Consider the following 17425-nt stretch of genomic DNA (forward strand, 5'->3'; position numbering starts at 1 on the left):
CTCAAATTCTGTTATAACTGCATCTTGAACAATGCAGGGACCATACTCTAATCTCATTACCAATCTTATCTTCCAGGCTAGTATTGTTTAATCTTTATATATTTAATATTCTCAGATTATTCGCTTTATCATTATTCTTGTTGGTTAGTGATTTTCTGACTATCCCTTTCTGAACATGTTATCTTCCTCTGAATTCAGTTTTCTCAGTAAAAAACACCTGCCTTCCTGACCCTTCCCATGAGAGTTTGCATGTCAGCTTTTTTATTTTATAAATACATGTTTCTTCATTGTGATCCTTTATCATCATTTTTTAAAATTTTGTTCTAACAATTCCATATTCTCCTGGTCTGTATAGTACTGAGAACTCTCCCTCTCCCCCTCCCTCTGCCCCTCCCTCTTCCCCCTACCCCCTCTCTCTCCCCCTCCTTTTTCCCCTTCCCCTCTCTCTCCCCCTCCCTTTCCCCCTCTTCCCCATCTGTGTCCAAGCACGGCATATGGAAGTCAGAAGAAAGATTTAAGTGTTGGTCCTCACCTTTCACCTTGCTTGAGACCAGGTTTCCCATTTTTCAGTCCTGCATACACAAGGCTAGCCAGCCTACAAGTTTCCAGAGATTCCCCTGTCTCTGTCTCCCACCGCAGCATAACAGCAATGGGTTTACAGGCATGTTCTGCTACACTGGGTTCTGCGTGGATCTGGGGATCTGAACTCAGGTTCTCACATTTTCACAGCTAGTGCTTTACCAGCTGAGCCAAGTCTCCTGTCCTGCCTCAGTGAAGGCAATAGTTTGGGTTGAGCTATCTTTTCAGCTATTTGAAATCCAAGTGTGTTGTATCAGCATTAACTCTCTTGTGGAGAGTCTGTTTGAGTTCAAGGACTTGAGCGTTCATCATGTGCCTTTTCACCACCCTATGGGTCTCGTGGGTCCCATCTTAACATCTAGGGTAAGATTTCCCTGTAAGTGTATATTCGTTCTTTCTATATCTCTCTCAGTATAGTTAGCACCAATCCTGTTTGTTGGTGGTGAATGTGGTCCTGTCTCAGTGTAAGGAAGAGCCAATCCTTGGACACAGTGGCCCAGTGATGAGCAAGAGTATAAGGAAGTAGATTTGGTGGAATGCTGATGGTAGTTAAGTCAAAGGCTATACTGCCCTGGGCTCAGGAAGCACCTCCTCTTCAATTGAGTGACACCTTCTGAGGACAGGTCAACTTTCTATTGGTAATGTTGAATCGAAATAGGAGGGGTTTTAATAAGCCTCCTTTTCTATCAGGGGTGTTACTCAAGTACTGAAAATTGAATATTCTGAGCTGTGTAGAGAAGTGCAAACAGAATCAGTGTTGACCCTTTTAATAATAAATTAAAGTACAAAGTCATGGATTTTAGTGTCACATTTTCATACTCCCATTTCTACTAGAGGCAGGGTCTTTGTTAGCCCAGGCTGATCTCGAACTCATTGTGAAACCAAGGATGACGTTGAACTTCTGATCTCCCTGCCTCCTCCTCCAGAGTGCTGGGTTTGTGGCATGTGTCCCCTTGCTTGGGTTCTTCATTATACTTTGATCATTTTCCTTTCATTTTAAAATCCCAGTCTTTTGGTTCTTCCTTTTCCCGCCATTGGTTTCTCTGTTTGCCCACCAAGCCCTTCTGCTTCCTCTTCCTAGATACTAGCACTGATGACCAGCTATCAACATTTGCTTTTAACTCTGACTCTTGTTGGCAATGTAGGTAGAAACAGAGATGCCTGCCTCCTTGGCCTTTAAAACAATGAGCATGTGGCTTGATATGTTTATAAATGATCTCACAGCACAGCTTTGAGGGTCTAAGCTGTGTGGGAGACGGAATGAAGCCAGGTGCATCTTGAATCTGTGGTTCTGAGCCCATGCACACAAAACTCCTGTGCCTAAGAGTCTCTCCAAGTTCTGTTTGTCACTTGATTCTGCTGCATGCATAGAGACGAAGTTCCCGTCAGTTTGTCCACATCTATTTCAGTGGACAACAGGCCTAGGGGTGGAATATAACAGATTCTTTATAACAGATTCTTATTAGATGGTATATTTAAAATACATTGTCATAATTTATTCTAAAACTTCAGAATTTTTAATTTTATAATTTCAAAAGTGTCTTGCAGTAACTAGATAATACCTAATTGGTTATGATATGGAATCTGAGATGGATATGTGTTTTCCTTGAAGTGATAAGGATTTATGTTTTCTATTCTAAATCTTCAGTGTCATGGGTATTTATCACTCTCAATACAGAGAGAAAATCGTTGATTAGAATCATTTTTATCTTCAGAAAAATACCAATCCTACTCCATAGGCTGCAAACATAGAAGTAATGTTTTAATTGACCAGAGTCCAGCCAGATATTATTGTCTGCCAGAGTCTGAGCTAGATAAGAATGATATGATTTCTTGGATCTGGATCTTCGTACTTCATCCCTGCTTCTACAGAACATCGTCAACACCACTAGATATAGTATTCATTACACAATAATGATGCACTCCCTTTAACCCCTGACCTTTTAAGATCTTGTACGTTCTGAGAGTTAAGGGCCACCACACTGGGTAACAGATTCAAAGATATTGCCAACCCCTGTTTAAGCCCTGCCATTTGATCAACATGTGAGATGCACATCTGGTTCCCTGTATGCTGGTGGGAGGAGGCCTTGCAGGCCTTGGAGAGGCAGTTAATGTGGCTCCTGCTCCAGCCAGAGGTTCAGCTCCTGGAGCCAAACAGCACTGACTCGAGCTCGGCACCAGCCTCTTGGGAAATTGCCTGAGAAAAAAAATCCTCTACCCAAGGATTGAGCTCAAAACGTAAGTCCTCATGAAGAGTTAAGACCCACATTCTTCATTTTTGGTATCAGAGACTGTAGGTGAGGGGGGTGCCATAGTATAGACTAAGAGGGAAAAGAAAGAATTGATTGCTTCAAATGATGTCATTTGAAGAAAACTGAAATAGACTCCAAGTCACAAAGATGCTGTTGAGAGATATCAATGTTTTCTTCGCTGAAATGAGAAAAGCCCACACTTTCGAGTTCCTTGCCAAAGCCTCACGTTTAAGTCTCTGAAAGGACAAGGAGGTGGATAAACAAACTGAGACAAGAGAGTAAATTGACTGACAGAAAGTCTTGCAGCTGTGGGAAATTGCATACGAGTTGCTGACTGGTCTTTTACCCTCTAACAGCCTCTTATTTATTCATCATCAAACTTATTTGATAGTTGTGTTGACATTTGACATATCACACTGCTTATGCCAACAGTATTTTAGGAGTAATTCAAAAACAACATATGAAATAGGTAAATCTAAGTGCTGCTTATCAATGCCATAGGGGGTTATCCCACATTGAGTTTTATTTAGGTCTACCAGGACTACCACTCTATAAACTTGGAAGTCGTCTCTATTAGGAAGGTTGAAACCCATCTCCCTAGAGATTCCCTGGAGAATTCCTCAGATACTGACTGCCATAGTAGATAAAGTGCACTCTCCTCATGTGACCATATGACTCACTCCTAGATGGAGCTCTCTGTGCTCTGCCCTCTGACCTACACTGAAATCAGACTCAGTGGCACCTCCATTGAGAAGTGGATGTAAGTGCAGCCATGAAGCACCATAGTGCAGTGCAGAGCCCATGGAAAATGTGAGGGAACCTCAGCTCCCATTTTATGACAATTGTGATTCCTTCTTGTAGCAACAGAGCTTCAGTTGCCATGCTCTCTGGACAATGGGGTGGAAGCATCCCACATCTACTTCAATAAAGAAAGTATACTGTAGGTGGAAGTTTCTGTACCACCAGCAACTCCCAAATATCTGGCAGCCACTTCTCAAATAACTGACTCGGAGGCTTAATATAAGTTATAAATGCTCAGCCAGTAGCTCAGGCTTATTACTAACTAGTTCTTACACTTAAATTAACCCATAATTCTTATCTATGTTTAGCCACATGGCTTGGTACTTTTTCTCAGTATGACAATCTTATCTTGCTTTCTCTGTGTCTGGCTGGCAACTCCTGACTCCACCCTTCTTCATCTTCAGTTTGATTGTACCACCTAACCTATTCTGCCTGGCTATTGGCCAAACCAGCTTTATTTATCATCCAATGAGAGCAACACATATTCACAGCATACAGAAAGAGAATCTCACAGCAGTATACAGTGTACTTACAATGGGACTTTACTCTGCTTTTATGAAGAGGGAAACATCTACAGCATGATGAACTTTAGAGAATAATTATGAGTGAAATAAACCAGTCACCAGGGAAAATGTATGATTCCACATATTCAAGGTGTTTAGAATAGTCAAAATCGTGGAAACTGGAGGGCAAGAAGATGGCTTAGTAAGTAAAGGCACTTGGTAAAGGTACCTGCCACCAAGCCTGATGCATAAATTCAATCCTCCAGAACCCACATGGTGGTAGGTGGGAATTAACTCTCTTATAAGTTGTCCTTTGACCTCTGACCTCCACATAACACACATCAAATAAATGAATATAATTTAAAAAATATAAGTTATTCTGATTACTGGAGCCCCACCCTGTCTAGCCTTCCTCCACCCCTCCTCCTCCTCCCCTCCTCCCTACTGTTGCCTTTCAAACATCCATGAAGAGCCAAATGGCTACTCTTGGTGCTCAGCCCTGAACAGGACATTTATACCACTGCTGATAAAGTATAGGGATCATTGTGGAAGAGAGGAAAGAAAGAATGTAAGAGCCAGAAGATGAGGAGAGATGGTGTGGATGCTGACTTTGGGGCAGTCATGTCTTCGAGAATCTGTGGCTGCATACACTGACTCTCAGATGACCAGCTCTACCAACAGCCAGTCACACACCGGAGAGGGAGTGTTGACTACTGATGGATCCTAGGGGAGGAAGTCATTGGCGTTATTTAGTTGTATACTCACTGAGGTACCCAACAGGCTCCAGTGGATAGTTCCTAGTCCATGGACACATAGGTCATATGGTGAAATTCAGTGGATCTCAAAGAAAGAGGAACATTTGAAATAAAATTTTAAAAGAGAACTTCTCTGATGACAGTTGGGCTAGGCACCAATCCCAGCACAATTGTCGTCAGAGAGGCTTTACCCAGCAACTAATGGAAATAGATGCAGAGATCCACAGCCAAATATTAGACAGAGCTCAGGAAGACCTGCAGAAGAGTGGGAGGAAGGATGTAGGAGCCAGTGGAGTCAAAGGTATCACAAGAAAACTCACAGAACCAACTAACCTGGACTCACAGGGCCTCACAGAAACTGAACCAACAACCAGGGAGCCTTGCATGGGACTGACGTAGGTACTCTGCATGTATGTTACAGTTGTGTAGCTTGGTCTTCTTGTGGGACTCCTAACAGTGGGAGCAGAGGCTGTCTCTGACTCTGTTGCCTGCTTCTGGTACCCTTTCCTTCTACTGGATTGCCTCATCCAGCCTGAGTAGAAGAGGAGGTTCCTAGTCTCACTGCAACTTGATATACCACAGCTGGCTGACATCCATGGGAGGCACGTCCATATCTGAAGAGAAATGGAGAGGAGGAGGAGGGGTAGATGTGGGAGCAGAGGGGGGGAAGAGGGACGGTGAAGAGAGGCGGGTCGGGAAACTTTGGTTGGGGTGTGAACACAAAGAAAAAATAAATAAACAAAAAAGTACAGGAAAAAGTGCAAAAGAGACTAAAAAACTTTTGCAAAGTCATCTTAATAAATAATCCTTGATGAATAAATAATACATTACTTTTATACATATTGGCCAAACTGTTTTTGAGCAATCATGATTATGTTTAACAGACAAATTATTTTTCTAAAACTTTAGAATATATATTATTTCTGAATAAATGCTTATATTTTACCCTGGGGGGAAAAGAGAGAGAGAGAGAACTCTGTAGAAGAATGAATCACCAATAGCATGAGAGGAAACCACCTGTCGTTGTATATCTTATCTGTAGATTCAGTCAGTCAGCAAACTAAGACTGCTCTCTTGGTCAGTTCTTATGACCAGCTGCTGATGCAGGAAGAGAAATGGGAGATTTGTTGACCTGTCTTGTCCATAAATCAACTAAATTTATCGTTATTGTTTCAGATGAAACATCCATTCAGTACATCCCCCAGAGTGACTTAATTAACTGAAATTTTCCCTCTGCCAAAATTACCTAAAATAATAATTTCAGGTCTGTCCAAAAAGACACGCAATCATATCATATCTTTGTCATAGATGTTAAATTTGTTCTTAATTTGACAGCCCAGCCAACGTAATTTTAATAAGGTTTGTGACTTGGTATGGGCCCGCAGGGAGGGATAGAATCCATTTGTTTAATCTCTGAAAAGCATTGGTGTTTTAAACACTGTCATTTTCTGCTTCAGAGAATACACTAAACAGTAGTATGATTCTTCTTTCTCTTTCCCCACAGCAATGCAGCAAGAAAGCCTCTGCTTCTCTCATGTGGCTTTTAAAGTCATCAGGCATCATCGCCAACCGCCCATGGCCACGGATCTCTCTCACGATTGTCACCACTGCCATCATATTAATCATGGCTGTCTTCAACATGGTGAGCTCCTGGGCTGGGTCAGGGTTTACACTACACAGAGCCTTTCTTCTGTGGTCTGCCTCATGGGGTGGGTGGATGGGTTGGTTTGTTGAACAGTTGGTTGGTTGGTTGGTTGGTTGGTTGGTTGGTTGGTTGGTTGGTTGGCTGGTTGGTTGGTTGGTTGGCTTCATCTGGTTTGGTTTGGTTTTTGAATGGTTATGTGTGTGGATGTTTTGGCTTGTGTGTGTGTCTACCCACCACATGCATGCCTGGTGCCAGCTGAGGCCAGAAGAGAGCATCAGATCCCTTGGAACTGGAGTTACAGAGGGATGGTTGTTAGCTACAGTGTGGACCCTCTGGAGAACAGCCAGCACACTCAACTACTGAGCCCTCTCCAGCCTTGAGTCTTGCCGTTTGGGAATTTACCCATAACGTCTTTGTGACACCAGTTTTCTCCTGCCTGTTGAACCCAGCCTCTCACGGTTGCTGCCGTCTGGCTGAGAACAGGGATGCTTTGCATAGGCCACTGTGTGAAGAAGATGCCTTTGGGGAATAGTTTCCTATGTCTTGTCTTTTGGTGGCTGCTCAGCAGCTACTGAAGTAACAAGGCAGGCAATCAGGGTAGCACCAAGACAGATAGCATCCAAGTCAGGACAGCCGGCTGAAGGTACTGCCCTGCAGGCTGAGGCCTGACTGCAAACCCCAGTTCTTCCTAGACTGTGATGGCAGGATAGATTCTCATTACACATCACAGGTTCCAGCTCCACGCCTCAGAGTTGAGTACTAAGACCTCTGTCATAGTGGGTCTGAGAACCAAATGTAAGCCCATGTTCTCACCAAGCCTGAGTTAGTACCCTGGTTATGGAGCCATGGAACCAATGGTCACTCTTTTCATTTCCATATTATCGTTACTTGTTTTACCTCCAAAAGAACACTTGGGCCATCATTGTGCTTGGGGTGCATCTTTATTAGTACCCTGACACCATCATCATCATCATCATCATCATCATCATCATCATCATCAGAGTTAGGGTTACTGTTGCTGCAATCAAACACCATGACCAAACCCATCTTGGGAATGAAAGGGTGTATTTTGCTTACATTTCCACATCACAGTTCATCACAGAAGGAAGCCAGAGAAGGAACTCAAACAGACCAGGAACCTGGAGGTGGGAGCTGATTTAGCGGCTGTGGAGGGGTGCCGCTTACTGGCTTGCTTTTCACTGCTTGTTCAGCCTGCTTTCTTACAGAATCCAGGACCGCTAACCCACGGATGGCACCACCCACAATGGGCTGGGCCCTCCTCCATCAATAAATCACTAATTAAGAAAATGCATACATACATACATTGCCCAATCTTATGGAGACATTTCTTTCTATTGAGGCGCCCTCCTCTCTGATGACTCTAGCTTGTTTCAATTTATCTTAAAAACTAGCCAGGATAATCATCATCAGAAGGTACTTTGCCCAGTATATATTGCAGACATTTCTAGTGGCTGGGGAAAAAAATGGCAATACCTGGAACAGTTCTTTCTCCCCAGAAGAATAGATTAAGGATATGGTGACAGATTAGACATAAGGTATTAATAATAAATGATTTAATGCCCCCACAAGGTAGAAAGTATTCATTCAAAACAACAACAAAAATGATGTATATAAATGTCTAAGTATGCCTCAAGCCTTGTTAGATGCTGAGAAGCCAGGGCGTGCTCTGGCTCTGAGGAGCTCACAGTGGAAAGTGGGAGGCTGCCAGCTGGGTAGAGCAATCAGCAAATCGTCCTAAAATACAGTGGGGAGGGCAGGACAGCGTGGGTGGTCAGGAGCAGGTGGGGAGACACACTGGGAGAGAGTAGAGCATGGAGAGGATCAGAAGGAGGTGGGGTGGACCTGAGTTTTTAATACAAGAGTGGAGTTTACCCCAGAAAGGAATTGAGATAAAAGAGAAAATGGGGGAAAGATTGAAATAGATGGCCTTTGAACCTAAGGGCAGAAAGTTGCCGAGTAGTGAAAGACAAGGAAGCAAATAAACACCTTGAATGCTGATATTAGCACCCCATGACATAAAGATCATAGTTACTCCCAGAGCCCTGGAAATTCCAGGCGGCTACCACAGCTGGAGTCTAGACAGGACAGTATCCAGATGCAAGGGTGACATGACTTCACTAGCTGTTTTTAGATGCCTAGAAATGATCTTGGAGCCCCACTAAACCAGCTCTGCCTGCTTGTCTTCCCCTTCCTCCACCCAGAAGACTTCTGAGGGCAAATGGCAGAGAGGCAATCAAGGGTCACTGCCTGGGAACTGCAGGAGTAGCTGTGATTCATAAAATCGGCTCCTCGGGTTCCACTTGGAGCCTGTATCTATGCTTCAGTCCTACTGACCAGCATCAGACACCCTGGGAGAGCATACTGTAGCGAGCTCAAAGCATCTCGGTGGAATAAATCTGTAAGAGCAGCTACATCAGAAGCAAAGTCTACGATGGAGGCATGGACAGAGGAACAGCCCAGGGAAGACAGCAGGCTGCTGGGGCTGTAGTTCTGGGTTGTTTGTATGGTCGCAGGGGTGTGCTCAGTTACCCTAAGAAGGTGAGGTCCTCCTCACCCTGCATCTGTGCTTGCCTGTGTGGTTAGAGAATCAGTGAGTTGACACATTTTCACAAAGCTGACCTTCATTGGCCAACAGCACCACATATCAGCTATAGAAACTCAACAATAGGCTGTCCACACACTCAATAGTGAATTTCAAGCTAGAGTGCGTACCTAGCATTCAGAAGGCCCTGGAGTCAATCCCCAAAACTGCATGATCCAAGCATGATGATAAACACCTCTAGTGTGGTATGGAGACAGGAGGATCAGAAGCTCAAGGTCATCCTTGGCTACACAAGACACTGTCTTAAAGCAGCAAAGAAAAAGATGTAAGTTCTTTTATTACATAAATATTGAAGTGTGGAACATATTTTGGTGTGCAGATATACAGTAAAATAATTACTATGAGTAAACAGTTTAGGGTGTCCATCACCTCTCTGCTTACTGCATGCAAGTGAGTATGAGTGTGAGTGTGTATGTGTGTGTGTGTGTGTGTTGTATATAGACTAGATTCTATTCTTAGCAAATTTCAGTATACACAATACTATGTTCTCCTACCATGAATTGGAATTCCAGATTTAAATATCCTATACAACTGTGATTTTTATCCTTCAACCATTTCCAGGCCTTCTTGCCCTTGGTAACCACTATTCTGTCTGTTTCAGGTCACACCCAAGTAAGATCATGAAGTAGTTCACTTTCTTTCTTTCTTTCTTTCTTTCTTTCTTTCTTTCTTTCTTTCTTTCTTTCTTTCTTTCTTCCTTCCTTCCTTCCTTCCTTCCTTCCTTCCTTTCTTTCTTTCTTTCTTTCTTTCTTCCTTTTTCTTTCTTTCTTTCTTTTTCTGCTTTGTTTGTTTGTTTGTTTTTCAAGACAGGGTTTTTCTGTGTAGCTTTGTACCTTTCCTGGAACATGCTTTGTAGACCAGGCTGGCATCAAACTCACAGAGATCCACCTGCCTCCCGAGTGCTGGGATTAAAGGTGTGCACTACCACCGCCCGGCTATGAAGTAGTTTTCTATCTGTAGTTGACTTGTTTCATTTAGCATAGTGTCCTCCAGATTTGTCCATGACAGGATTCCCTAAGACTATGTAAAATCTTTGTTTTACATGCTGCATTTTTTTATTCATCCATCAATAATAACAAGTCAAGGTTCTTTCTCAAGGTGGTGGTTGTGATTGATACCACAATTAACGTGGAACTGATATCTCTTTGATGAGGTCTTCATTGGAGTATTCTTCATAAGGAGTAGCCATTTATTAGTTCTTAATGAATGCATGTATAGGTAATTAATAATGAGATAAGTACACAACACTTTATAAAGCAAACCATTTCTTTTTGTAAAATCCAGTTTGACCTTACTCAACCAAGATTTATCAACTACTGTTTTGTAAGAGAATGTAACTGGGAAACATTTGATCTGGAAACTACCTGTGTCCCAAGCAGGTAACTGATAATGATTGACAGGCAGTTTAATCACCAAGTAGACATGTTTGACAAGTTGAGCATTTGGGGGGAGAAACATTTCTCCACCATGACTATGATCCATTTAGAGAGAACAAATCTGTCTTCAGTACCAGAAATGCATCTTGCAGTGTTTTTCTTCTCTCTTAACAAGAAAGAAGTGTGGTGATATATTGTGCACCCTAATAAAATTTTCCTGAAGATCAGAGAGACAACGGAACAAGCCACTGCCACGTCTTACCTCTAGGACTCCTCAGACTGAAAGGCCTTCTAGTTCCTGTCTCCTCATGCCTTATAGACCTTTCTCCACCCAACCATCACTTCCTGGGATTAAAGGCATGTGTGCTTCCCAAGCAAAGGCATGAGATCTCAAGTACTGGGATTAAAGGTGTGTGCCACCACTGCCTAGCTCTGCTTCTTTTCTAGACTGAGTCAATCTTACGTAGTCTAGGATGGCTTTGAACTCACAGAGATCCAGACAGATCTCTGTGCTATGACTAAAGGTGAGTGCCACCACTCCTTGGCTTCTGTGTTTTATCTAGTAGCTTTTTCTGTCCTCTGATCTTCTGGCAAATTTTATTAGGGTACACAATATAACACCACAAAGGAGCATACTGTCAGGTAGGGATAGTATTAGGAGACACACGCAAAGCTGATGGAGAAGAAGGATTATAAGAAAAGAAAGAAATACAATCCTATACCCAAGCCAGGCAATCTTTGGGAAAATAAGGCTGGAGCTGAATAGCTTCCTTCCCTCTCCTGTCCATCACAGAGAGGGGGGACAGTACTACTGCTTTCTCCCAGGTGGGATGGACATCATGTTTATTGGCCCTCTATTGGCTCTTTCACATGCAGGGTTTCTTGTGGTTATGTCATAGCAAGATCATAAAGTGGTATAAAAGCTGACATTGTGTACTGAAAGGCAGCAGCTTTTCCTTTGTAGGTGTAGAACTTTCCCATGAGTTTTGATTAATCACAGGACCTGTGCTATGGGCCTTGCCTGTGATTGCACCTGGATTCATAGAGACATGCTTTCCATGCACACTAACCCCTAGACCCAGCCTCCTGGCTCTCCTCAGCAGGTGGTGCTCAGGTAGCCCTGGGCTCCTTGGAGCAGAGTGGACAGAATACAACAGATCCCAGAGGGTGTGGTCATTGGAAATGGGCTCCCTTGTCCTTGCTGTCACTTGGGGAAGATGCTACCCTTCCACTGGGATACAGGCAAAAACCATTCTCCCTCCATACTGTTACCTGCTCATGCCATTGTGTCTGTGTCTTCCTTCCTGACCCTCCTCCCAGATGTCCATCCTGCTGAGCTTCCTACACAACACAGTGCCTTGGGAACACACTGGACAAAAAAGTTGAACCCTCCCTCCCAAGCTGTGTGTCTGCTTCTCTGCATTTAGCCCAAGGAGGCTGACCCAGGAATGGGCTCACATATCATAACAAGAACTGTAGCTCTTGTGTTTGTCGAGAGGGAGGGTGGTGTGTGTGTGTGTGTGTGTGTGTGTGTGTGTGTGTGTGTGTGTGTGTACGCTTGCTGGAGTCACTGGGGAAAATCAAAGTGGTTTCCTGCCAGAAATTTTCATTTGTTAAAAAGTCATAGTCAGCTCCTCAGGTATAGTCAGCTTTGGGACAAAGCAAAGGTGTCTTTTCTTTTTCCATTTTTAATTAAACTGTAATTATATCACTTCCCCCTTCCCTCTCCTCCCTCTGACTCCTTCCATGTCTCCTGCGTGTGTATCAGAGACCTTTTTCTTCTATTCCCTTTTTAAAATATTTATTGTCAGGGATGGAGTGATGGCTCATTTGTTAAGAGTATATGCTGCTCTTGCAGAGGACCTAGTTTCAACTCTTTGAACTCACATGGCAATTCACAATCATCATAACTCCATCTCCAGGACATCTGACACATCTCCTGCCTCCTGCAGGCACCAGGCATACATGTGATACATGTATATACACATAGGCAAAAAAAAAAAAAACCAACTCACAAGTGTAAAATAAAAAATAAATCTCTTAAAGATGTATTTATTATTGAATAAAATGTCACATAAAATCCAATTTAACCCCTTTAAAATGTCCAGTTATAACCCCTTTGCCTTGTACAATCCCATGGCATTAATTACACTTGCAAAGTAAGGGAGTTGTTGCTGCTGTCTGTTCCTGCCTCTCCAGCCCCTGCTCACATTTTCCCTTCCAGTCCTTACAGATTTGTTTGTGGTAGATGCTCTAGTGAGTGAAATCCCACAGGAATGTCCTTTTGTATCTGTCTTGTCTCACAGAGCATGCTGTGTTCACAACTCTTGTTTTCTTACTGATGCCATGGCCCTTCTGTGACGGATGAACTTCAGTGTGCCCCGTCTTCCCAGCCAACAGCCAGCAGCCCCTTTCCAAAACTTCTCTATGCTCCACTGCCATTGTCCTGTATACCTAAGATGGGACAAATGTAGTCAGGGCAATCTTCGAGAGCTAGAGGCTGTGGGTAGCCTCCCTGCGCCACTGACTGTGGAAATGGGTAGGGTATGTGGGAGCTTTGCCCAGATTTCACTTCACACATGGCTTTTCCAAGCCTGCATTTCAATAGCTCTGAGAATGTCCAGATGAGTTGTATATGAAATGACCTCAGAGATATCACCAGGATCTTAAGTATTCCATATTCATCTATGTGATGCTAAATCTCAGTAAAAATTGGAGGAAATATTACTTTACTATACTTTTTCAAATATAAGGTTTCGGCATTAAATTACAATCGACCTTGTTTTGTTCTGCCTGAGTTTCCAGCTGGCTGTTTAGAGTCCCATGTAAAAACAATAGATAATTAATGAAAAAAGAGGCCATGAATTTTGAAATATAGGAAGGAGGGGTGCTTGGGGAGAAGAAAGGGAAGGGGTAAATAATGTGATTATATTATAATCTCAAAAAATAAAAGAAACCATTTTTAACAGAAAGCTGGATAGCCTGCCACCGTTGACGCTGACCCTGTGGTGATGTCATCAGGTGCTAACCCACATTTCTGAGAAACTTTCAGGAGATCTGTTATGAATAAATCAAGAATAAACTTGTGACTCACACAGGCAAGAGTTAACTGAAGTCAAGCAGCAAACAACCCAGACTTCTAACGACATCACCAGGCACAAATCCCCATGTCAAATCCTGTGTTCACAGTTCACGGTACTTGGAAAACATGCTTCTGATTGAGATGAAATTGCTGGGAAGTATAAAATTTGGAAGAAAAGTCCAATATTCATGATATTATTAACACTCAATGAGACTATCTTTTTCAAGGCAATATAAATTTTACAGTTGTCACCAAGACTTTAGAAATTAAAATGGCTCCAACAAGGAGTGCCCTAAATAATCATGGTACTGGAAATTCATTCTCTGAAGAGAAGTGAGGTGGCTTCACACGGAAAAATGGGAAAGAGGACCAGGAAAACATCTTGCTGTGGAGATGTGTAAATACTAGGAAGTTAACAAAAGTGTAGTCAGGAAGCTTTCTTGCACACAGTGATTGGCGTTTTCTAGTGATTTTTTTAAAGATATATTTTTATTTTATGTGTATGAGTGTCTACGTGTGTATATGTGTACCACATGCATGCAGTGCTCACTGAGGCCAGAAGAGGGCATCAGATTCCCTGGAACTGGAGTTATGGACAGTTGTATGTTTCTGAAAACAAAGCCCAGGTCCTCTGCAAGAGCAGCTAGTGCTCTTAACTGCTGAGCCAGCTCCAAAGCCCCCATGCTTTCTACTGATTTTCAAATTCATAGCATTGTACTTAAGTATAGCATCCTGGCAAGGACATGGGCTTCATAAGACTGCTGCTACCCACACAACATAGAACCTCATCTTTCTTATTCTTGGTCTCCATGGTGACATAATCAAGTTTTTGTTAATTATTTTAAAATCCTGGGTTCCTGTAACTATACATGGCAGTATCTTGCCAAGCCAGAAAGGCTCCTTTTTTATCCTTTCTGCACTCTTTAGTGTTTAAATTAATTGTACTTAGGATTGGTTGAGTCAAAGTATGCAATGTTTTAGAGCAAAGTGTATGCCACATAATTCCTACATTCAGTTTTCTTCCTGTTATAATTTTTCCAAAGAATTAGCAAAGCTATATGTCAGCTAGAGGTTTGGGTCTTGATACAAATTATTTAGCAGCAGACAAAGACATCTACGCTTCACTGACTTTTAAATATATATTTTATTTACGATATAATTAAAAATACTATGTCTAGCACCATTGTTGTGGGGGGAGGCATACCACTCAAATTATAATAAATATACATCTTACCTACTTGAGTGAACTAATCTAGAGAACTGACAAGAACTATACCTTCAAAGAATATAAACTTGTAAACACAAACACAGCAACCAGGGAAAAAGTACAGGAAAGATTTCTATATCAACCTTGAATGCTATTACTTATCCCTATAATGAGCACACAACCTAGATTTATAGATTTCTTTCTGGAAAGAGAAGCTTGTGAGAGTCATGATTTTCTAGTTTACCTTACCAGAGTCACATGGCAGAAAACTGATCAGTGGTTACTGTAGCAGTCTGGGCTACAGCTTGTCTAGGAGAGAAAGAGGGGTTGGTTTTGTCCTGCCTGTCAAAGAAGTCAGCCCTTGGCTTCCAGATGCTGATCTGGATGCTCACTGGTAATCCCAACTGTCTTTCCAAGAGTCATAAGAATATCCATCCCTTCAAGTTTGTAGCCCCTTACCCATCATTTGTGAGGCCAAATGCTCACAAATAATGTATGCAAATGTGGCTGCATGCAAATGTGGCTGCATGCAAATGTAGTTGTAGGTAAATATGGCTGAATGCAAATATGGTTGTAGGCAAATATGGCTATATGCAAATGTGGCTGTAAGCGATTGTCTTTTTTTAGTCATTTTTCATTCATTGAATGTTTGAACGAAGATAGCAAAGAGACTGAAGACAGTTTTTTGTCTCTCATTTTGTGAGTGAGGGTCGAATATCTGTGTATGTGATGATGTCATCTTAGCAAGTCTTCCTGTGCTGCATGCATTCCAACTTAACATTTGGTTCAGTTGCTTCTGTTTTCATCAACAGCAATCTTGAAGCCTTGGAGTTTCTGTATTGAAGGTGTGGTGTTGTAATAGTTATTTATTTATTGCATAGAACACCCCAAAATGTCAAGAAGGAGGAATTGAGAGTTGTAATCACTGGCAGCATAGAGACACTAGACCATCCACTGACTGCACATAAGAAACACGGTCATTAATAAATGCTACTTCCACCTTCTACTTATTCCATCCAATCTGTAATAATTCACTGAAAAAACCCACCATTTTTCTTTCCAGTTTTTCCTGAGTGACTCTGACGAGACAACCCTTCCAACTGCCAATACATCAAATGCAAACTTCTCTGTCCCGGAAAACCAGGCAGCTCTTCTCCATGCACGAAAATTGTTTTTCCTCCCGGTAAGAAAATCACACCCAGTGATGCTTTGCTGTTTGCCTGTGATGTCAGCCTAGGCAATGCAAGATCCTCGGTCTCAGATAGGACCTCTACTTAGCCTTTCATGCCAATCATCAGTCCTCAGAAAGCAGATTCTGGTCAAGGAGACCCACATGGGCATGTCCCACCTATATACAAACTACATGATGAACTTGGGAGCTCAAGAGGCCCTGAAGATCCAGGAAACGCCATGGCTTAGCAGATCCACCCAATGAAACATTGAGGGAATTTTTGTGGGTATTCATGACCATCTCTAACCCCATAGGACAGGACATCTAAGACTGAAAATGAATGGGGACAGTCTTGGGAAGAAGGTCCCACTTTCTACTGGTCATGACATAACTCTTCCTAATAGTAACTATAATAGTTATAAAAATTACAGTATTAACAAATTCTTTTGTTAAAATATTTTCTGTTTTAAATATAAAAACACATGAACTCTTTACACTGAAAGCCTACGTTTGTGAATTAATTTTAAAGATTGAACAGTTTACCCACAAAGGTTTTGGTCTAAGTGTTTACATAATAAGAAAGAAAAATAAACTAAAAGTAGAAAAATACAATTCTTAAAATTTTATTTTGTTACAACCACATAATAAAATTAAACTCAGCCTTTAAATAAGATGTTTTAAAAATATACAGTAACATACATTCATAGTAAATTGCTAAAAAGTATTACTTAAAACCATCCCAAGAGAGATGAACATAATTTTTAATAATATCTGTAGTAAATACATAGGGAGCATATAAACACACAGAGTTGATTGTTAGTATTGGCTAACTGTGGATGCTAGGAACCATTAGACGCTTGAATTTTTATGTGTGTTGTTTTGTATACTTCTAGCTTTAACATCATATGCTGATAGCTGATAACGTTCATAAGATCGCAATAAACCCTCTTTTAAAAATTACAACTTGTGAAGACTCCAAGTTTTTACAAACAATGACAAAATTGTAATATCCCTATACCAAAACCATAAATGTTACATATCTTTGCTTGGCCAGGCTCTGTTCTGAACTCGGGATGTATGTAGTCTGCATATGAGTTCTCTGAGGTGGTTAGCATTATTTCCATCACTTCTTTGAGTGGCAAAGGGAAGGTGTAGGACTTCCTTCCTTGCTGAAGTGAGCTGCTGTGGAATCAGACAGGACAGAGGCCCAGCTGGATGCCCTACCGTGTTCAGCTCTTGGGGCAGCCTCATAGCTCTGAAGAGCAGCTGGGGTCCTGTGTCCCCTGAGCAAGGACCCACTAGGCTGCAAGTCAGTTCCTCATGCACTCTTTTTGTAAAGACCAGTATTTTCATTTTGTTTGCTTTATTTAATTTCCAATCTATTATGCTTTAATACTTTTGAAAACATACAGTGGTGGATTCCCAAATCTA

At 41.9% G+C, this 17425-nt stretch overlaps 1 protein-coding gene across 2 annotated transcripts in view; it reads left to right on the plus strand.

Annotated features, from left to right (window-relative positions):
- Positions 1-17425, plus strand: part of Adcy2 (adenylate cyclase 2) — a 378086-nt gene that overhangs the window by 310008 nt on the left and 50653 nt on the right. For both annotated transcript variants that reach the window (XM_042261355.2, XM_006993012.4), the window contains exons 16-17: positions 6395-6532; positions 15887-16006. In XM_042261355.2, the coding sequence (XP_042117289.2) occupies positions 6395-6532; positions 15887-16006 (258 nt within the window). The remainder of the gene's footprint in view (positions 1-6394; positions 6533-15886; positions 16007-17425) is intronic.

This window comes from Peromyscus maniculatus, chromosome 15 (genome assembly GCF_049852395.1).
Source record: "Peromyscus maniculatus bairdii isolate BWxNUB_F1_BW_parent chromosome 15, HU_Pman_BW_mat_3.1, whole genome shotgun sequence".
In the NCBI taxonomy this organism is placed as follows: Eukaryota; Metazoa; Chordata; class Mammalia; order Rodentia; family Cricetidae; genus Peromyscus; species Peromyscus maniculatus.